Raw genomic sequence first — 20,084 nt, forward strand, 5'->3', positions numbered from 1 at the left:
AAAAGTAGAACTGGGAGAAATCTAGGTTTGGAAACATTGACTTACGATTTTCAAACCTCTGCTATTGTACATTTCTTTGAGAATATTCAGGTAAAAGAAACTTCCTCGAAGCACTCTTAGCCTTCCTGACATGTTATTAATCCCTGTGCCGAGATTGATCTGTTGAGACATCCCCAAGTACCACCTGGCTAATCCACCAAGTAGGGAGCTGATTACGTCTATGCCTCGGTTAGTCAGTCTTCAGTTTGTAAACAATTAAATTGCCATTTCAGTCATCATGGCCGAGACCTCATTAGCAAGTGGATTTGCCGAGGCAGGCCTGGTTTCCCACACTGCCGTGTCTGGCCTTGCAGTCTGCAGCGTTTGTACACCAGCGCTGCTAACAAACACATTGTGCCGATTCAGTTCTGGTTTGGACAGGCCTTGTTATGTCTGTTGAGCCCTACTGCATGAATACACTTTTTCTGCAGTGACCTTGATGTGTCTTTAGTTCACCCCCAGGATGACACAGCATTGTGAAGTGATTTGCTTAAGGCTGAAGTGGAAGGTAGGCCTGTATGAAATGCTGCTGAAAGGTTTTTCTCCGCCCTAGATGAAGGCTTGCTTAGGCTCAAACCACTTGAATGACCTTGTTGATAATTCTTCTGTGATGCAGAACCTAAAACTCAATTCATAGTTTGGACCAGCGTTTATTTAGGCAGCTTTATGGATCTATCTATTCATCTTTCTACATTTACTTCCATTTGTGTGGTCAAGCAAAGGTCAACGCTTTATACCCATGATAAGAAAGGGAGGCACCATAAAACACGTCGGCTATAGTGCGACTTTGAAGTTGTTACACACTCGCATTGTACTGTGAACATGATAAATTACCTTGTATTATGTATTTATATTTTATGTTTTGTTATTGTGAATAACAGAATCAAAGTGTCCTTATTTTTTGCTGCAGTGTCCTTCCAGGTAAACTGGACCACATGCCATTACCTCAGACTTGCTAGACAATTAACCAGAAAGGCATACAAAGCAGCAGTACAGCCACAGTTACAAATATACGTGTATGGTATTCAGAAGACATGTCAAAGTACATGTAGTTAGGTTGTGTGAAATGACATGGGATACATTTAATTAACATGGCAGGTATATTTGGTTTATTTTAAGCTGATTGTAACAGTAAACATTATTAAGAGCTTGTTTTGAATGCCCACCCACTTCTTTGGCCCTGACAATGTCGATTTGTGCACAACTGACCGTAGCAGCTGAAATCTGTGCCACACTCCCCTCGCCTCTGCCGTCCACAGCCTGTGGTCTGAACTTGTGATCTTCTAGGGCTCGTGTCTCCTATACTGCAAACAGGTACGGCAGTAGACCGTCGTTTTCTCATAACTCCAAAAACACTAATTGTGGTTAAAAGCAGTGGTTCTGCTCACAGCAATAACAATCTGGCGTTCTCCACCCAGCCCTGCCAGCTCTGTGTCTGCCCTGCCTGGAGGCACCTCCCAGGGTGACAGTGTGATCCTTATTGCCCAACACAGCCTGTAGTACAGCAACACAGTGCACTGTAATGTGTGTGTGTGTGTGTGTGTGTGTGTGTGTTTATACAGACATGCACATGGTGTCCCACACATGCACTTGCCCGAGCCAGTTGAGCATCTTTGTGACTGATGTTCCTGCCATTCGTGCCCCAATAATGACCCCTCTTTCAAAGTCACTTAGATCGTTTCCTCTTGCCATCCCAAATCGAGGTCAACTGGGCCTGCTTAGCATTTTTATACATTCCATAAGAATGTAAGATATTAATTGCTTAATTGTATCATGCAGTACACCTGTTTCGAGGCACCTGCATTCGTTATGTTCCTCCACTCATTTATTCAGGTTTTTCCATTCATTTGTCACCCGTCTATGTAGTATTGACACCCATGAAATAATCTTAATCACTAATTAATTTGGTTCAGTAAAGGTCTGTGCATTATGCCTTGCCTTCCTTCATGGATGTAATCACAGAAAAACTCTTAAATATATATTTGATCTGTGTTTGAGTTGTTCCTAGCAAACATGTTCAAGAATCTGTCACGTGAGCTCAGAAGGGCTTTCTTGCAAGTATGTTTCTTTCTGGAATGATTGATTTTTGTGACCATCTTAGATTTTGTTTTTGTTTTATAGTGAAAATCGTTTGACTTTGATTATGCATAAGGAGCAGAAAAAACAACATTGCTAGTTTAAAGATTAGTTTCATATTTCCCGTACGCATCTCCTCCAATTGAGTTACAACCTGTGAGGTACATTAATAATAATTATTAACAGAACAGCTGGTTTGGAGACTATTTAAGGCTACAGTTTGCAAGTAGTTCAGTTTGCTACACAAAATGTCACAACAGAGATTGAAGCTAAAGGAAATGGCATAATCCACATCTTTTTGTTGGCCTCAGGACAGCTTTGCAAAGAGAGCTCTTGAAATAAATCTTCTAAAAAGGTGTATTGTTTGAAAGTTAATTGTATATTGTGAATGAGGAGAGGAAGAGAAGTGATATGGGACACCGAGGTGAAGCCCTGGACCTGTGCTTTTCTTGAAAGACTTATCTGTGAAAATAAAGACCAACAGGCCTCTTTGAACAAAGCGCTCTCCTCGGGTTACATTATTCAGGTCCACGAGGTCGACCTTTGTCTCAAAAGGTAGACTCTGATCCACAATCTCTGTTTACATGCATCTAAGCCTAGTTTAAACAATTTTCTCGACTGCCGACAGGGGTTACATTCACGAGCAGCCACCTGTAAAGGGCGGTGACTGCGCACATTCGAACAGCGAAGCAGACGCGAGCCAAGGATTGTCCTCTCGAGTCTCAGCAGTGTCCAGTTCTTCAGCACTGGTACTTGTCTCAGCAAGTGCTCACAAACAGCAGTACACTTGCTAAAATAGCCTACATTTATTATTCAGCATCTGAAAAAGGATTATTCTGGCATTGCCTTCACCACGGGAAATGCAGTGTATCTGTTAATGTATTCATTTAAGTCTTTTTAAACCTAGAACTCCGTTAACTTATGCCTTATTAAAATAAACCGTCCCTACAGTCCTTTTTGTACATTATTATTTGCTACCTATGAGAGAGTTGTGGTATAGCATGGTGATATCCCCTGAGGCCTTTTCCCTGAATCATTTACACGCCAAATATACAAACTAATCTGTAGTAATGATTACCCAGTTGCTTATGTCTGGGCATTGATGTGGGATGAATTCATTTGGTTTTAAGCACCTCATAAGTAAAGCTATGGTTAACTGAGTACAAACTACTGCAGTCCCTGTTCTTATATTTATATTTACAATTGCGTAATACATTGATATTAACCTGTTTAGTAAACTTGTAAATCCAGCTGCTGTGATTGATTTTTAAAGATAAGTTATGCATTGTATTCTGTTAAACAAAGAACAGCCACATTTAAGTCGAATAAATAGTCCTGCCATATCTGTAAAGCCATGCTAGCTGTTAAAATATAGTTTGTTGTGGGGTTAAATACAGTCCTCCCTGTTTCTATACACTGAAAGCTATCAACTTCTGCCGATGTGGAGGTTAGATTACTTGTTTTTTAAGGAGCAGAAGTGAATGAGTGAATACATACATACTTACATATATGTATACATCTATACATACACAAACAAGTCGTCCGAAGCCTAACAGCATGTGTTACTGTTTATGTGATTAAGGCAGAGAAAGGAGATCCTCTCCATGTGCTGTGATTTGACATAGAAAGCAAGAAATGCATGCAAAACAAATTGGCATAATTATATAGCAACTGACTTCTGTACACCCCACCCTTTCTCCCACTGTCTCTGTCTGTTTTCCCTCACAATGCTGCATCAGCTGGGGAATTGGACGCCGCCAGCCCAGAGCTCGGTTGGCAGTTTTGGGCTTCGCGCACAAAAAGCAGCCAAAGATTTACACTCTCCAACCCCCGGACGCAGCCTTTCACCGCGGCTCCGGCGTACGGACGCAGAACAAACGAACAAAAACCCTCTCGCACAGAGACATCTGTCACTGTGTTGTATAAGAGCAGGAGGGGGAGGTCAGTCCGCATGTGCATCTAGACTTCAGTTATCACACTGTGAAAATCATCGGGCCGAGTCTGCCAGGCCCAGCTGTATGTTTGGGTTTGAGAACGAAAGAATAGGGAATAAAAGAAGAAGAAAAGGAAGGAGAAGCGGGAGGGATACCGCCTGCTTGTTATTTGTCAATGCACTGTCCATAAAAACAGCCCACTCGGCAGCTAATCTGTCAACGATACTTAAGCGTGGCTAAGCAGATCAGTCAAAATTAAAGGGCGGTTTTTAATCCCGAGCTTGACACAAATAACAGGTGCAGCCCAAAGGCTAATAAAGCTAGTGGTGTGGAGTGCGTAGCAGGTGAGGACAATGTCTGGTTTGCCCGTTAAGTGTGAAGCTGTTTTTGTGTTTTTGAATCAGTACATGAACTTCAAAGGACAGCAGTTACTTGTCATTGCTGTTTAATATGCCCTTGTGTTACGATGGTGATGACCGATACTCTTAAATAACTGCTGTTACTGTAAGACATCCTAATTCTCTTTAACATTTTTTGAAATTCACCACATACTATTCAACCGAACTCTCACTTAGCTGTAGGAGTTAATTCTATTATAATTTCTGACTGATTACTGAAATGATCACCATAACCGAAATGGGTCATTAAAACAGCTCTGCCGTATAGCCTATTTGTTCTGATTGATGTTTTATGTTTTTTAAAGGCTTTAAGTGCATACCTTATATAGTTTCATAATTCAGGCTAATAATATAATGGATGGTCTCCCTCTCCCTCTCCCTCTCTCTCTTTCACTCAATAAATACATAAATAAAAAGTAAATGCATAAATTTAATACAAATAATAACATGTATATATATACAGCTAGCCTTTATCTTTGAGATTATTTGTTCTTGAATAATTCCTTTCATAGTGGTTGGTTTGTTGATTTCTTTCTAAATGAAAGCTCCCAAGGCAACCGCAGTGATTCAGCTCATGGAAAATTGCAGCACCTTGCAGAGTAGTTGTTTTTTTAAATATTTGTTTTATTTGAGACTTCTAAAAGCCTCTTCCTCTGGTATTCAGTGTTTGTTGCTCACTTGTCTGAGCCTGTTAAACTAATACCACCTGTACACAATTTTAATCCTGCGCTTCTGGTTCAGAGGAGGAATTTCAAACGGTTAATTTGTGGAGTTTTAACAGAGGTGTTTTTAGGGGATACGTTTGAAGCCGCTTTTAATACGGAAGAAAGCTATAAAAACGTGGGGTCCCCCGCTGCTTAGTTGGCATTAGTCGTGCTCTGGTTGTGTTGTTCCGTCTTTGTCCTGAAACCAGGACGAAATGGACTGCTCAAAATAACTTGTATGTCTCTTTGCCAGATGTAAATTTTTATACCAATATAATCTAGTTAAAATTGCCATTAAGGCCTTAAGTGCCGTCTCTCAGACACTCGTGTGGAGTTGTCCAGGCTAGGTTATCGTGGCAAGATTCAGCTTTGGGGAATCCTGGATTTTGTGAAAACAAATCCAAAATGGCAGCCGGAATACAAACATGTTATAATGAGCAGTTTTATAATGGCTACATTTAGGTCCACTAGTACTGTATGAATAGCAAGTCTCACTGTAAGTTGATGTATGAAGATGGACGTTTGCCGGATACAATTCAATATATATTGACTGCTTCTCTGTCAGTTGCAGTAGAAACTATTAGTTTTCCGTCACTCTGATCCCACTGGCTCTAAGAGGTCATGCACCGTTAAGCCCCATTGCTTTTTTGGTCTGTGATCTGTGAATATCCACACGTCTGCTAAAAATGAAACAGAAATTTTATATTAAAACCTTTCCTACATACTTGGGAGGTGGCGGATTTCCACTTTCCATAAATGCTTAAATATTATCGGTTGAACCCATTCAAAGTTTGATTGATGACAAGATTTCCCTTAGCAGTTGGTTTGCACTTGCGAAGATCTCCTTCATTCATATCTTTGAGGTAAACCACCAGTAATGCGTCCATTTTATCTAACTTGCTGTTACTCGTTTACATTGATGGGATGCCTTTTTGTTCCAAGCCTCCGGGCATCTGAAAACCTATTAATATTTCACATGCATTTTATTTAACTACCCAGTCCCACCTTTGTAATAATTAACTAGGATGGGATCTGCCCTATTTCATTGAAAAGCAATAATGGTTGAATAAAATCTCTCTATAAAAACGCTCTATAAAAAATGTTATTATTACTTACACACAAAATGTGGACCCGTCTGGTCTGTGAATATCTCTCACGAATCTTAAAATCAGTAATCATGCCGTTTCCAACTACAGTGACCTAAATACATGCTGTCGGATCAGAGACGGTATTATTTAATTTAATGGTCAACAAAATACTTAGCCTATATGGTTTGTATACTGTGCTAACCCACTACAGTCCACTCCAGTACCATTTAGTTAATTGTGAAGTGTATTACTATTCACTATGTCCAAATCATCACAACCACCACCTAATCTGCCCTTTATCACATGATTGTTCTGACTCCTATTTAAAAAACAAAACAAATCAAAACCCAGCCCTTGACATTTCACACATATCAGCACTGGGATCTGCACCAGCCCAGCTGCGCTTCGGTCATGTGGTTTGCAAACCTCTGCACTAACGGTCGCTGGGATTTTTTTGTTGTGTGCTTATGAAGCGCATTGTTCACGGCTCAGCTCGGGCCAGCCTTTCCATTCAGGCGGTTCTTGTGTGCGGGCCAGATGCCTGTCTGTGCGGGGCTCTGCCAGCCAGCGGAGGCGGGGGAGACTGCTCGGACAACCACATCTGATCCTGCTCCGTTTGTATTATTACCATTAATATCTCGCTATTGATTCTTCTGCAGATTCCTCTCTGCAAGGTAACTCACAGTGCACAGTTTGCAAGAGTACCATTTAAAAACCACAATACAATCGCAACACTATACCTTTCTGTATCACACAGGTGTCTTGCACAGGTGCGAAGCGTACGGCTGCTCTGTCCTGTGTGAGGGCCTCTCTGTCCTCGGGGACACATCAGGGCCCTGAGCTCTTGTCTTTGTTCCTGCAGCCTCACATCACCAGAGATCTGTTCCCCACCAGCTGCGGCCAAATGTGTAAATTGGTTATAATCACTGCTTGTTAGAATGAAGCAGCAGTGAAGTATTTGCACAGAACGTGGATGACTGATGTCTGTTGTGCAACCAATAGTCCAGCCTGTTGTTTATGCTGGATGTAAATCAGCCTCAGTTTTGATTTGTTTAAATAAGTGTTCTCAGCCGGTTCATGGTGGCTTTTCTCCTGTTTCAGACATAAATAGGCCTTATGTGGCTTGTACGTCAAACAGTTTCCAGTTAAAGGAAAGTTTTTAAAGACACTGAATTGTACTGAGCATAGAAGAAAAGCAGTGCTCAGTCAGGGTGAGGGCTCTTCATTTAGTGCAGAACTGTACACAGAAGTGCATGATTGACTTCCGTAGAGCAGCCATTGTTATTTCCTCCCTCGGCCTTTGTCTCGATACCTTATCTGTTTGCCTTCGCTGCTTCAAAGAGGGGGTTTGTCTGTCCTGCTGGAGTGACAGAGTATACACTGATAACTGCAGGCGTTGGGGGGGGTGGGCAGTCACATGGTTTCAACCGCAGTATAATGTGTGCAATGTATGCATAGCCTGTTGCGAGGCTTTACCGAGTATAGCACACCTCCAGGGACCTTGATTTATTTACATGCGCTGCTGGCGGGAAAGGTGACATTGAAGGAGTGGTGACATACCCCAAAAAATGCTTTCTGTAGACCACAACTAATAGATTGAAGTTCCGGCACTAATGAAGGCCCAACTTTGATTTGAAAACAGGGTTTGGAAGCCACAGGAAGCCGTTCAGACTGGTTGATAGTTTAGCTCATTGAACTCAGTCTCACCTGTGCACTTCACCTGTGATATTCTCTGTTTTTATTATTGTTGATAGGAATCCACTGGGTCCATTAGAATGACTTCCACTTCGACTAGAGATGTTATGAAAGCCATGTTAGTGTATGGAACTACTTAGGGTTTTTTAATTATAAAGAGACAAATGATCAGTGATCACCAAACGTTTTTGGACCATCTGTTCTGGGCCTCGAGGACAGGAAGTTTTTTTACTGTGTATGTGCTCTCAGTTTTATTATTGCACATACAGTGGACACTGGACACCTATAAAACCCAGGAGGGCAGAGATATTGGGTTTCCTGCCTGTAGCTTTGCAGTTTTGTGGAAAATCATGGACTGCAACACAGCAGACCCGTGTTCCAATGATAATAAAGAGCGGGGAGAGTGAGGTGTGGTTATTGTTGTTAATCACCGGTGTCTTCCATTCCTTTTCCTCCTGTTGAAATAATGATGGCAGTGCGGAGGTGTGTGAATTCCCCCAGGGTAATCACTGTGCCCTTCTCCTGTGACCCCCACAGCTCTGCAGGCTGATCTCTCGACACTCGGTGAGGTGCTGAGCAGTTGGCCGTTAACGTGTCTGGGAAGTACTCACTGTAATGGACACCGAAATGCCACACGTAGCGGTGAAAGCCGGGCCTCACTCAGGTTGGGCAGTGGGGAATTACAAAGCAGTTTTCTTTGGACCGCAGATAACAATGCAGTTTAAAATCTATTGTGGGAAAATGCTACTTCAGCACGTACTCCTCCCCCCTTTTAAACTGCAAAATAAGAGATGTGTTTTGTCCTCTTCATGGAACACATACATAATTCATGTCAGTGCTTAGAGGAGACGTTGCAACCTTTAGTTTCCTGTATCCTAGAGAAGACTGGCTTTTACCTGTTCGAGAGTTAATACAACACTGACAGTGTTCTGTTTTGCCAAAACATCATAATTGACCTTGGTGTGTCAGACTGTTCAAAAGGTTGACCGCCATGAGCTCGTGCTAGAGGCAAAAATAGCCACAATTTGAGACGTACTCTGCGTACAGACGTGTTCAGCCTGATGTACGTTCTGGAGAGAGGAGACACTTGGCCAAGCCTGAGACCTGCTAATGCCCTAGTAGGTCTTCAGAGAGTTACAGAAGACGCTGTGAAGATGTTGATGACAAACGCGTTGTTAACTTTTGCTCTTCTTGTTGCTGTAAGTGTTCCTGGAATCCTATATCTAAAATAATTGTGAACAAGGCAGGCCAGACATGTTAAACATCGCTTACATCACCATTCCCCAGACGATGTATGGCCTTGGATGTGTGGCTTTAAATGCAGAGATCACAATTATGTTTGAGAACTGTACAGCACAGTGGGCAGAGATCTTAATGTGTTTTGTTTGTAATCATCATTACGGGCTGTTCTGTAACCCTTAAAAACTTGCTGTGAATTGAGTTTTAAGTGATTTAATTACTCAGATGAGAAATGGAGGGACAAAAATCCCCAAAAGTTTTGGTATTTCATGGAAAGAGGTCTATAATGCGCAATAACAACACGATGGAGAATTTCAGATATTGTTGTTCATTGTCAAGACATTTTCTGTGGTAAAATGAATCATTGAAACGAAACTCTGCAGTTACGTAAGTGACCCACCACTTCACAAAGGCTTTCCAGCATGTATTTGTTATTTTTTCCCCTTATAATGTCATTAGAGAATGACATTTTCTTTAAATGTCATAGAAATGGTTGATGCAGTCTAGGTGGTGCCACTCGGCAGGAACTGTATTCTTTTACTTACTTACTTGTGCACTTTATCTTCATCAGATTTGAGGTTATAATAAAGGCCTTGAAAGAATCACTTCCACTGTCGTGATGCAGCTCAATAGACTAGACTGCTCAATACGTATTCAGTTTCTGGTGGGGCTGGAGAAACAGTAGCAAATGCCTTTGAGCTGTAAAAATCTCTGTACACGAGCACAGGGAACAGGCCCGTCAGAGGAAATGCCAAAGGTCTGTTCTGCTACACTGCACAGAACCGCTAGTCCAATCGCTGTTCGTAGCTCTGTAAGGAAGTCATGACATCCTCATAGATCCTTGATGAGAAGTCGCAGAAATCCATTGCAATTAAAAGTATCTGAGGTGACGTATCGGAAGCACAGAAAAGTATAACATAATTATTTTCTGAAGGGGAGGAAGTTTTTATTAAGTTACTGTCATTGTGGGACGGCTCTCCGGGGAGAGAAACTGATTAAATTTACTGTGCTCTGAAGAGGCATTTTAGCGCTGTTCAAACTCGCCTGATGTCATGCCAGAGTGTTTTTCCAGCTGCCGCTTAATGAGCTGGCAGAGAAAGTCAGGTAAATGCAAATGTGAGCCAGGGGTTTGCTTAGGTGAGCGCATGTCGTGCTTTACCTGTCAGTGCGCACCCCCCACTGAGGGTCTGAGGCATGTGTCAGTTGTAGAAGCACTTGTGTATCTTATGCAATAAGTAAACTGTGTGGAAGTGTTATTTAAATAAATCTTCTGAGATTCTTTAATAGAAATGGTCTTGAGTCCAAGTTTTCCCCCGATATCGACCAGTAATACGGTCATTGTCCTGTATTCAGTGAAACTTACTATTGATCAGATGATTAGGCCAGTTGAAGCCATCGCTGTATCATCATTATTCATGCTTGATACTATACATTTAATCAGATTAATGAGGCTGACAGGCAGAGATTCCCTCGTCTTGCTGTGAGATTAACTGTACAGGAATTTGACTGTGATTCCCAGAAGGAGGTCTCTTGATGGAGGACTCAAATGGTAATGTCTAATTTAGGTATTTATTCTGGTTTAGATTACAATATGTGTGGTTTACCCTGTAAGGTAATTCATTTTAATTCCTGAAAGGTATTCGAGAGCAGCTCTTCAGACCGTTTAATGATTAATGCAAAAGTGCAGTCCTGAAGTCGATTTTTTTCTCTCTCTGCTGTGACATATGACACCACAAGTTAAGGCTAGCACTGAAGCGTGTTAATAGGGCTGTCTTGTGTGGCTTAAGGCGAGCATTAACCTCTTGTACATGAAAGAGAGCCGGAGTGAACATTAGCAGTCAGAGGATATTGAGATAATAAGGTCACGCAACAAGAAGATAGTTCGGCGATCTCAATGAAAAACAGGTCTTACCTGAAAGAGGCAGCAGTCAAGTTATTTGTTTGCAATTACAGAAAACAGTGTACAATAGGCCGGTCCTTTAAGTACAGTCCGTGAGAGGTTGTGGTTGAGGAAATTACAGTGTGATGTATTGTGCTGTCGTTAAAACGCCCGTGGTTCTGAAGACAGGTTTTAAATGACAGATTATATGCAAATCAAAACAGACTGGGACAAGCATGTAATTAGTGGATTGCTACAGTTGAACTCCTCAGTCCCAGTCAACGGCAAGTCATGTTTTTAAAAAATAAGCCTACAGCTTTGCTTAGATCCTTTTTGTAACATGCTTGCAAATGATACCTGAATTAATGGTGCTCAGAATAGTAGTGGAGCTGCATCATAACTTGAAGAGACCATGTAAAGCTAAAAATAAAACTTTCTAGTTCTTTTTAGTTCAATCCCACAGTCTAGAATATTTTCTTATTTATTTAGTAAAGGCAGTGTCACTCATAATATTAATCATTTTTTCTCTACTAGGATAAAAAGTCCCTGGGTGCGCGCTCTCATGCAGTAGCTGTGACAGGCATTCACAGAGAGACACTAAAGAAGTGTCAGTTGACACACTTTTAGCCTTCTACATTTAAATATAGTAATCATGATGGTAATTTAATATTATCTTTAGAAGTAAACTTGTGCATTTTATTTCTAAAAAATTCATACTGGTAACTCTCAAAGAGATACATTTGAAAAATTATCTGCTAAATATAAAATATTCCAAAGAGAACAATACCTACAGACAGTGTCATAAGGTTCCTGAAAGCATTTGAACATGATTTTGTAACCGGTGTTATTGTGTTATTTAAGTTGCAAATACATTTAAGAAACCCTCCCAGACTGTCTGCATGTACTGAGGAAACGTATTTTAAGATAAATATGATGATTACTGTTACTTAAGTATTATTATAAACTCAGTGCACCCTATTTAATATAAATACACAGTAGTAAAATCATGCCACCAGTACTGATTGTGGGAAGAAAAACCTAAGAGTTCAGTCATTTTGGTATTACAGGGAATATATATTGCAGACCTGGAATCAGGATAATAAATTGTTATACGTGTTTTGTAACATGATTTGTAACTTATTACAAGATTTCCACTGTAATGGCAGCTCTGTTCGTCTCCTGTTCACGACAAGTGACATGCCAAGACTCGATGGCACCGCTTCACCAGCGCTCCTCGGCTCCCCTGACATCTGGTGGTCCAAACATAGACCTCAATTGAGCTGATCTCAACAGATTGGCCATTTCCAGAGTGTCTTGTGTCTACAAATAGACGGATCACCCAACCTCTGACCCTCAGTCACGCGTGGCCTCCCAGGCAACCCTCGGCCATGTACGAAGGTGGTGTCAATCTAACCTCTGTGTCATCTGGATCTATTCTGCCTATCCTGCATTACTTATCATTATTAAATACTCCACTTCCTTCTGTTACTGTGTGTTCAGGGCTTGTGATTTAGTTTGTTTCGTTCAAGAAAACATGTCTCGTCTGGTGTCCCCATTATCATCTTATGAAAGAGGACACATCTGTGCTATGACCTGGTTCTTCACCACAGAAGGCAAATACTTGTGTTGGTCATGACATTTCTGTATCTAAAGGGAATTTGACAATCATTAAGTAATCAGATATGAGACATTTGTGAGGAGTCGCCATTGATCAACCATTATGGCTATTCTGATTTAAAGCTTTGAGAATAAGTAAAAGTGCATTTGCTTCACTTACATGTCTTTAATATGTGTTTATTATTAAAAAAATATATGAACACTTTTTTTCTCAGATAAACTAGTTCAGATCAGGTTATATAGGAAATGTATTGTTCAGCATATCGGTTACCTGTCCATCTCTGTTTATCTAACCTAATAAATGTATCCACATTGTGTTGCGAAATACATTTGAGATGCAGCGTGGTTTTGTAGTCCCTGTGTGATTCCAGCAGGTGCATTATGGGTCCTTCTGTTGGTGTGTCTGTGGAGAGTCTGGCTGTTCACAGAGAACAAAGAAATAGGAAATCATGAAGGCGAAAAAAGAAAAGGATCATCTAAACCTGGATAGAGGAGCCCAGGGGAATTGAAACACTGGGATTAAACCAGAGATTAGCGTGTTAAAGAGGCTGTGCGATCGTAATCTTCTGATGCTGTGATCAGGGACGGGTTTTCAGAAGTATATCATCCTCTCAAGCCAGATGCAGGTTGGCTGCGACACACAGAGTACACTGAACATTTCTGTTCGAAGTGTGGCACTCGGAGATCAATAACTGTCCAATATACTATTTTCAGTACAGTATTGCAATGTCAACATTGTCGCCCTAATTTTAAATTTAGTTTAGGAAAGAAATGCTGACCAAGTTGCGAGAAAAAAAGAAAAACACTCCAAAGTCACTAAGTGACATCTGATTTATGCTTTACAAAGCCCTGCATACTTGGCAGGGCAAGAACTATTTGTCTATTCTGACAAGGCAGAGATTTTTCACAGCTAAATGTCTTTTTCATGCTTTTTAATTATGTCTGGCATTACACTCTTTTTCTGTTGTTCTGAATATAGTCTAGAGTTACAAATTATACTTTGCTGTGCACTGGTAAGTCATTGAAACTGCTTTTAGTGCATCCTTCACCATATGGTTAGGAAGCGAACAAACATTAACATTAACCGTTTCACAGAGTCTGTCCAGTATTTTGAGCTGGAGACGCATCACATATGTACTTTATTTACTGTGATTGCTGTGTGAATGTAATTAATATAGGAAACATGTTAGTGTTAATGTTTATGTTCTACAACCGAATGTTTTGAAACCTTAGTCATTTAGTGCAATTCAATTCTAGAAAGAGTCTGAAAAGGAGAATGTAGAACTAAAAGTGATTTACAATCTAGAGACTAGTTAAGACCAACCTATATATTAAGCTCTAAACAAAGATGACAATGAGATTTGTTGTGCAGCATTTTATTTTTTCAATTTTTGTGATGGCAACATATATTCCTGTCTGCTAAGTATTGCTGATTAAAGTGGTCCCTGTGTAAAGCAGAGATGGTTGCCCGTTGTGTATCTGGGCCAGTGATTAGGCTGGTTTCAAATTCCTATCAATTCTAAAACCTCTTGCATGTCTTATAAGAATGCATCATGTACCCACTTTCTGCATCTTGACAAAAATATGTAAATAAGTGCTTTTGTTTCTTCAATCAGGCTTTAACCAAATCATGCTGACATTAACCTTCCCCGTTAATGGATTCGAACACCTATGACAGCTCATCTTCACAGCCTTGCCTCCAATTCAAGCACTATAACCTTGACCTATATGTTTTGGCAAAGGTGCAACTGCAATTAAGTTATTTTATCCCCTAACAGCATCTGCTTTGGTTAGCGGGCACCACTCAATTTGTATCTGTAAAATATTTTAGGATTTCTTTGGTTTAGAATATGATTTGTTTTGTCTAAGGATCTGCCTGGTTTTAGTGTCATAGTTCTGGGGTCTTGAAAAATATTGTGGATTTGTAATCTCTGCTATTATCCCATTTATATAAACCTTGAATGGTTGTGTATTGTGCATGGAAAACACAATGCTGTACTGTACAGCACACGTCCCTATTCTGAAGTGCCGTTCTTTAATGGACACAGCTCGTAAATGCAGGCTTTGAATTTGTGGGAATGTGCTTTTAAAAACCACGGACTATGAAGTGTGAATGTGCTGCTCAATGCACTCCTGCCTCCCACCCCCACCCCCCCCCTGCAAATCATCCAGGGCTGAACCTCCTAGAAAGGATGTTAAATAGTTAGGATCTGATGTCACAGATGCACAATGCTAGCACTGTTGTCCTGGTAAAACATGATTATTTTTTGTCTGGGTTCACAATGCAGCCCTTTACAGAGAGAGACGCCGTGTGGGTCTCTGTCAGGTTCTTCCCTGTTGGCCGTTAAGTTCGTTACATTTATTCAATTTGTGTATTTATTTGAAACCAAAATAACTGTCCAGAGAAAACAGAGCGCCATTTGGTAGCGAATTGGAAATATTATATAACAGTTAGGAGTGAAGAGATTGACCCTTGTGTAAGCGTAATAACCCAAAAGCCATTAATAAAACATGGGGGTGAGGTTGTGTACACAGCATGTTTCTGGATCTTTTTTATCTTCATGAATGAAGCTCTTGTGAACGGGCCGTTTCTTTCCTGACTGCCTGCAGCAGACTTCAGTCAGCAAGTGCAGCAGATACAGTATTGGTGAACACACCCGGCACGCTGCTGCACAGATCCCCTTACTGTAACACACACACGCCTGCTTCAGCACATGCTTCAGGGGCCCGAGCACACGGATACACTTGTTTCGATGAGAAGAACCAAAGGGATAGAGACGAATGAAAAGGCCATGGCAAGCAACGACCTACAGATGAATTATTGTGATGTAGATCTGTAAATGACAAATAACACATAATGAGAGAATAACATGGCCTGCTTGTGGTCTATATCTTAATATATGGGCACTCTGTAACAAAGCTAACCTCTTTTTAGAATAATCTTACTAATCACTTGTCCTAGATTCATAACAAACGGTCCTCCAGACCCGTATGTTTGTTAAGCACGGGGCTGGAAGTGTCGTCAGTTTGCTTTAAGTGCTCTAGATTGGGATGTTGTGTGAGTTTCTTTCTCTCTGCTGTACACATGTTGTCGGTATGACTATAGATCACAGTGATGGGGCTACCCTGTTCCTGGGGGGCCATGGCGTCTCCTGTTTTTCTTCTGCTCTGCTCCAGAAGGGTGCAGTGTCACACGCTGTGTTTGTATTTGTGAAAATATTCATCAGTTTTTTTGTTGACCACCTGTTGTGTGTTTGTCCCCTCAGGATCCGCCCACAACTTGCCAAGGAGAAAATCGAGGGCTGCCACATCTGTACCTTTGTGACTCCGTCTGATCCTCAGGTCATTCTGGGAAAAGATAAGGCCTTCACTTATGATTATGTGTTCGATATGGATACACAACAGGATGTCATCTACTCCAACTGCACCGAGAAGCTCATCGAGGGCTGCTTCGAGGGCTACAACGCCACCATCTTTGCTTATGGTCAGGTAAGGCTGAACATAAGAAAGTTTACAATCGAGAGGAGGCCATTCGCCCCATTGTGCTCGTTTGGTGTCCATTAATAACTAAGTGATCAAAGGATCCTATCCAGTCTATTTTTGAATGTTCCCAAATTGTCACTTCAGCCACATCGCTGGGCAGTTTGTTCAGATTGTGACGCCTCTCTGTGTGAAGAAGTGTCTCCTGTTTTCTGTCTTGAATGCCTTGAAGCCCAATATCCATTTGTGTCCCCGGGTGCGTGTGTCCCTGCTGATCTGGAAAAGCTCCTCTGGTTTGATGTGGTCAATGCCTTTACGTACTCTCCTCTGTTCCAGGGTGAAAAGGTTCAGTTCCTCAGTCTCTCAGTAGGACATTCCCTTCAGACCTGGAATAAGTCTGGTTGCTCTCCTCTGAACTGCCTCTATAGCAGCGATATCTTTCTTGAAGTGTGGAGCCCAGAACTGCACACAGTATCCAGAGGAGCTCTAACTAGTGCATTGTACAGTCTGAACATTACTGCCCTTGTTCTCAATTCTACACTTTTGACAATATACCCTAACATCCTGTTTGCATTTTTTTTATTGCTTCCCCACACTGCTTGGATGGAGAAAGTGAGGAGTCCACATAGACTCCTAGGTCTTTCTCATGCGTTACTTCATCTAGTTCTATTCCTCCCATAGTGTAATTATAGTGGACATTTATGAGGGCTCAACGTGTACCTCATAAGAAATCTTCGTGTCTTTGTAAAGGTGTCCACATATTCCATCATGTTCCTATTCCTCAGATTCAATATAGTGTTTGTTTGTGTATATATATTTTATTTATTTATTTATTTATTTCACCTTTCCCGTTTCTTTTTTGGTCTAAACTCTTCCTTTTCATCTCTGCCGAGTCCCGGCTTATTTCCTCTCATCCCAAATCCTCTCTTACCTCCTGCATCTAATCCCTTTTGTTGTTGTTCTCCTTCTCCCCGCCGGCCACCCCGTTGTCTCGCCGTCAATCACCGATCTTTAGGGAGTTTCAGCCGGGAATATGAAACTGGCGCACGGATTTAGAAACAGTATTTGCATTGTCGCCTGTTGCCATGACGACTTCACTTCTTACTCCCAGCACTGAATTATTTATGGATTAACTAGCAAACATAAACCACTCGCACACAGGAACACACACAAAACAGCAAAATAAGCAAGTTTTCTCTTTTTCGTCATCAGTTTAGGCTTTCTGACGTACACGTTTTATGGAACAGAAATGTTATAAAAAAGGATATGTTTTTGCAGACTACCCTAATGCCATTATTATTATTGTTAATTGGCATTTTATCATTTCCAGGTGTATACATTCCACTCTGCTGCCTGCTGCGTTGGATTTGGTCCCTGTTTCCGGTGGATATGTTTTTAGATGTGTTGCTGCTCAACACATCAACACAGAGCCTAACGTAACGCCTTTCCCTCTTGCAGACCGGCTCGGGGAAGACCTACACCATGGGCACCGGCTTTGACGTCAGCGTCGGGGAGCACGAGCTGGGCATCATCCCCCGTGCCGTCCACCACCTCTTCAAGGGCATCGAGCAGCGCAAGCAGGCAGCGGCTGACCAGGGACAGCCAGCGCCCGAATTCAAGATCAACGCGCAGTTCCTCGAGGTACAGCGAGAGTCCCAAGGAGGGCTATTTGTGCCCCGCGTCTATTTCTGGCATAATTTCACCATGACCGGCTGATTTATTGCCTGCCCAACACCGTCCATCTTTAAATTTAACCTCTGACAAGTGCTCCTGGCAGCTGTTTGGATTTTACACTCCAGCGTAGCTTCAGTGTCTCATCCTCAACAGTTGTTTTGGCCCGTTGGAATAAATGGTGACGCTGTTACTTTTGTTTTTAAAAAGCAATACAACAAAATTAAAAAAGTTCCTTTGATGGTTATCTGTTCACATGCTTTATTTTTTATTTTATTTTGTTCAAACACCTGTTATAAACACCCTATCAAACACAGGGAGATTGGCTTTTGAAAATAACTGTTTCTACTTTATACTTTCTTTTTGAAAAATACTCTGCAATGTTTATATATTCCTTAAATTTGACGGGTGCAGTTAATCATTAAGTATTAAGAGATGAGTATTATAAAGACTATTATAAAGGGAATTTATATTAGTTATCCTTCACATTATGAGTCCTAAAGTACTGTGTAACAGATTATAATAACAATATCTAAGGTATGTTGTATTAGTGTTGTACTTTATTTATGGTCCGATGAACTTATTATGACATGGATTCCTTTGTACTGTATCTCTGAATTGAGCCTGTCAAATAAATCACTCTCACTGAAGATTCGCTCTTTTGTCCTCGGCATTTACCCAGCTTTATAATGAAGAAGTGCTGGATCTGTTTGACTCGGCACGGGATCCCGAAGCGAGGAAGATGAAGTCCCACATTAAGATCCACGAGGACGCCACTGGCGGGATCTACACGGTGGGAGTTACCACCCGGACGGTGGCGTCTGAGGCCGAGGTAGGAACGCCGGCCACATGCCTGTCAAGCTTGCGTTGCTTTGTCCCACGATGATAACACGTTGACCGTGGTGTTTCTCATATCGCCGGTCTGAAGCCGTGTGTGTTTTGTGAGTGAAGTTGCTGTCGCTGTGTTTCCCAGATGATGCAGTGCCTGCAGCTGGGGGCGCTGTCCCGGACCACGGCCAGCACTCAGATGAACGTCCAGAGCTCCCGTTCCCACGCCATCTTCACCATCCACCTGTGCCAAGTGCGGGTGTGCGCCAGCCCTGACCACGTATGTGCTCCGGGACAATCACGAGTCTTTTATCTCTCTCATGTATTGTTGCGTCCTGCCGCCCCACCCCACGTTTGTTTCCAGACTCTTGTTGTTATTGTGCCTCATCACAGGTGTGCCAGCTGTGGTAGGAAGCCTCGCTATGAATAACAGATAACGGAGGGAGACGAGAGGCTTCTGGCACAGATTTAGTGCCCTTTGTTATGTGAATTAGTGTGGCACAAAGGAATATCCTTTGTTAACGTTTGAAGTCGCTGCATTTGTATTTGACTCAGCGTTTTGCACTCTGCCATATTAAGGCCGTCCTGTATTTCTCCCACGCAGCGGGGGTGGGGATTCCTTGGGCTAATTTTGCTGCAGTGAATAAGTTGACTGATGGCAGAATGGGGAGCAAAATAGAGATTAAAACCCACACCTTTGTCTTAGATCAGTTACTTGATCATTGCTATGATAATTATAGAGTGTAGGATAATAGGCTGTGGCTGATAGGACTGTTGGCAAGTTTAAAACCAAATTTAAAAAGTACTTTAAAATATCTTTTCAACATCGGTTTCTCCTTTTTGTTTTTGGAAGACAAAAACTGAGTAATTTCTCTTTCTGAGCAGGATAATGAAACCGATAACCGGATAGTAAACGGATCCTCCGAAATGAATGAGTTCGAAACCCTCACGGCCAAGTTCCACTTCGTCGACCTCGCAGGTTCGGAGAGATTGAAGCGTACCGGGGCGACGGGAGACCGGGCCAAGGAGGGAATATCTATCAACTGTGGTCTGGTAAGACTGGAGGCCCGACCCGGTGTTTCAGCCAGTGTTTGTTTCTTTTTGAGCTGCTGTGTTGTAATCCCTGATGCAAGACAAGAAAATAAAAACACTGCAGCTCACAGCACTTGAGTGCGGCCCACACAGCCTCACAAACGGGTTGGACTCGATTCCCAAAGTTGTCTCTGCAACATTCAGAGATTCATTGAGTGAATATAGGGCAGCACCTTTTTTCCCGGTTCACCGATTCAGAATCCGCAGTTGTTGTTGCAATGATTGTGTGAAACTGTTTTAGAGTCTCTACATATTATGTTAGGTACTGACACAAATTTATTCCATTTTGTTTTCATTTCAAGGGGATTTTGACACCTCTTTACAGTTTGATCCCATTATCAAAT

At 41.7% G+C, this 20,084-nt stretch overlaps 1 protein-coding gene across 6 annotated transcripts in view; it reads left to right on the forward strand.

Annotated features, from left to right (window-relative positions):
* Nucleotides 1–20,084, forward strand: part of LOC136711121 (kinesin-like protein KIF21A) — a 47,135-nt gene that overhangs the window by 2,078 nt on the left and 24,973 nt on the right. For all 6 annotated transcript variants that reach the window (XM_066687150.1, XM_066687155.1, XM_066687151.1 and 3 more), the window contains exons 2-6: nt 15,936–16,158; nt 17,608–17,790; nt 18,503–18,652; nt 18,794–18,928; nt 19,534–19,701. In XM_066687150.1, coding sequence (XP_066543247.1) covers nt 15,936–16,158; nt 17,608–17,790; nt 18,503–18,652; nt 18,794–18,928; nt 19,534–19,701 — 859 coding nt within the window. The remainder of the gene's footprint in view (nt 1–15,935; nt 16,159–17,607; nt 17,791–18,502; nt 18,653–18,793; nt 18,929–19,533; nt 19,702–20,084) is intronic.

Source organism: Amia ocellicauda, chromosome 15 (assembly GCF_036373705.1).
Source record: "Amia ocellicauda isolate fAmiCal2 chromosome 15, fAmiCal2.hap1, whole genome shotgun sequence".
Taxonomy (NCBI): Eukaryota; Metazoa; Chordata; class Actinopteri; order Amiiformes; family Amiidae; genus Amia; species Amia ocellicauda.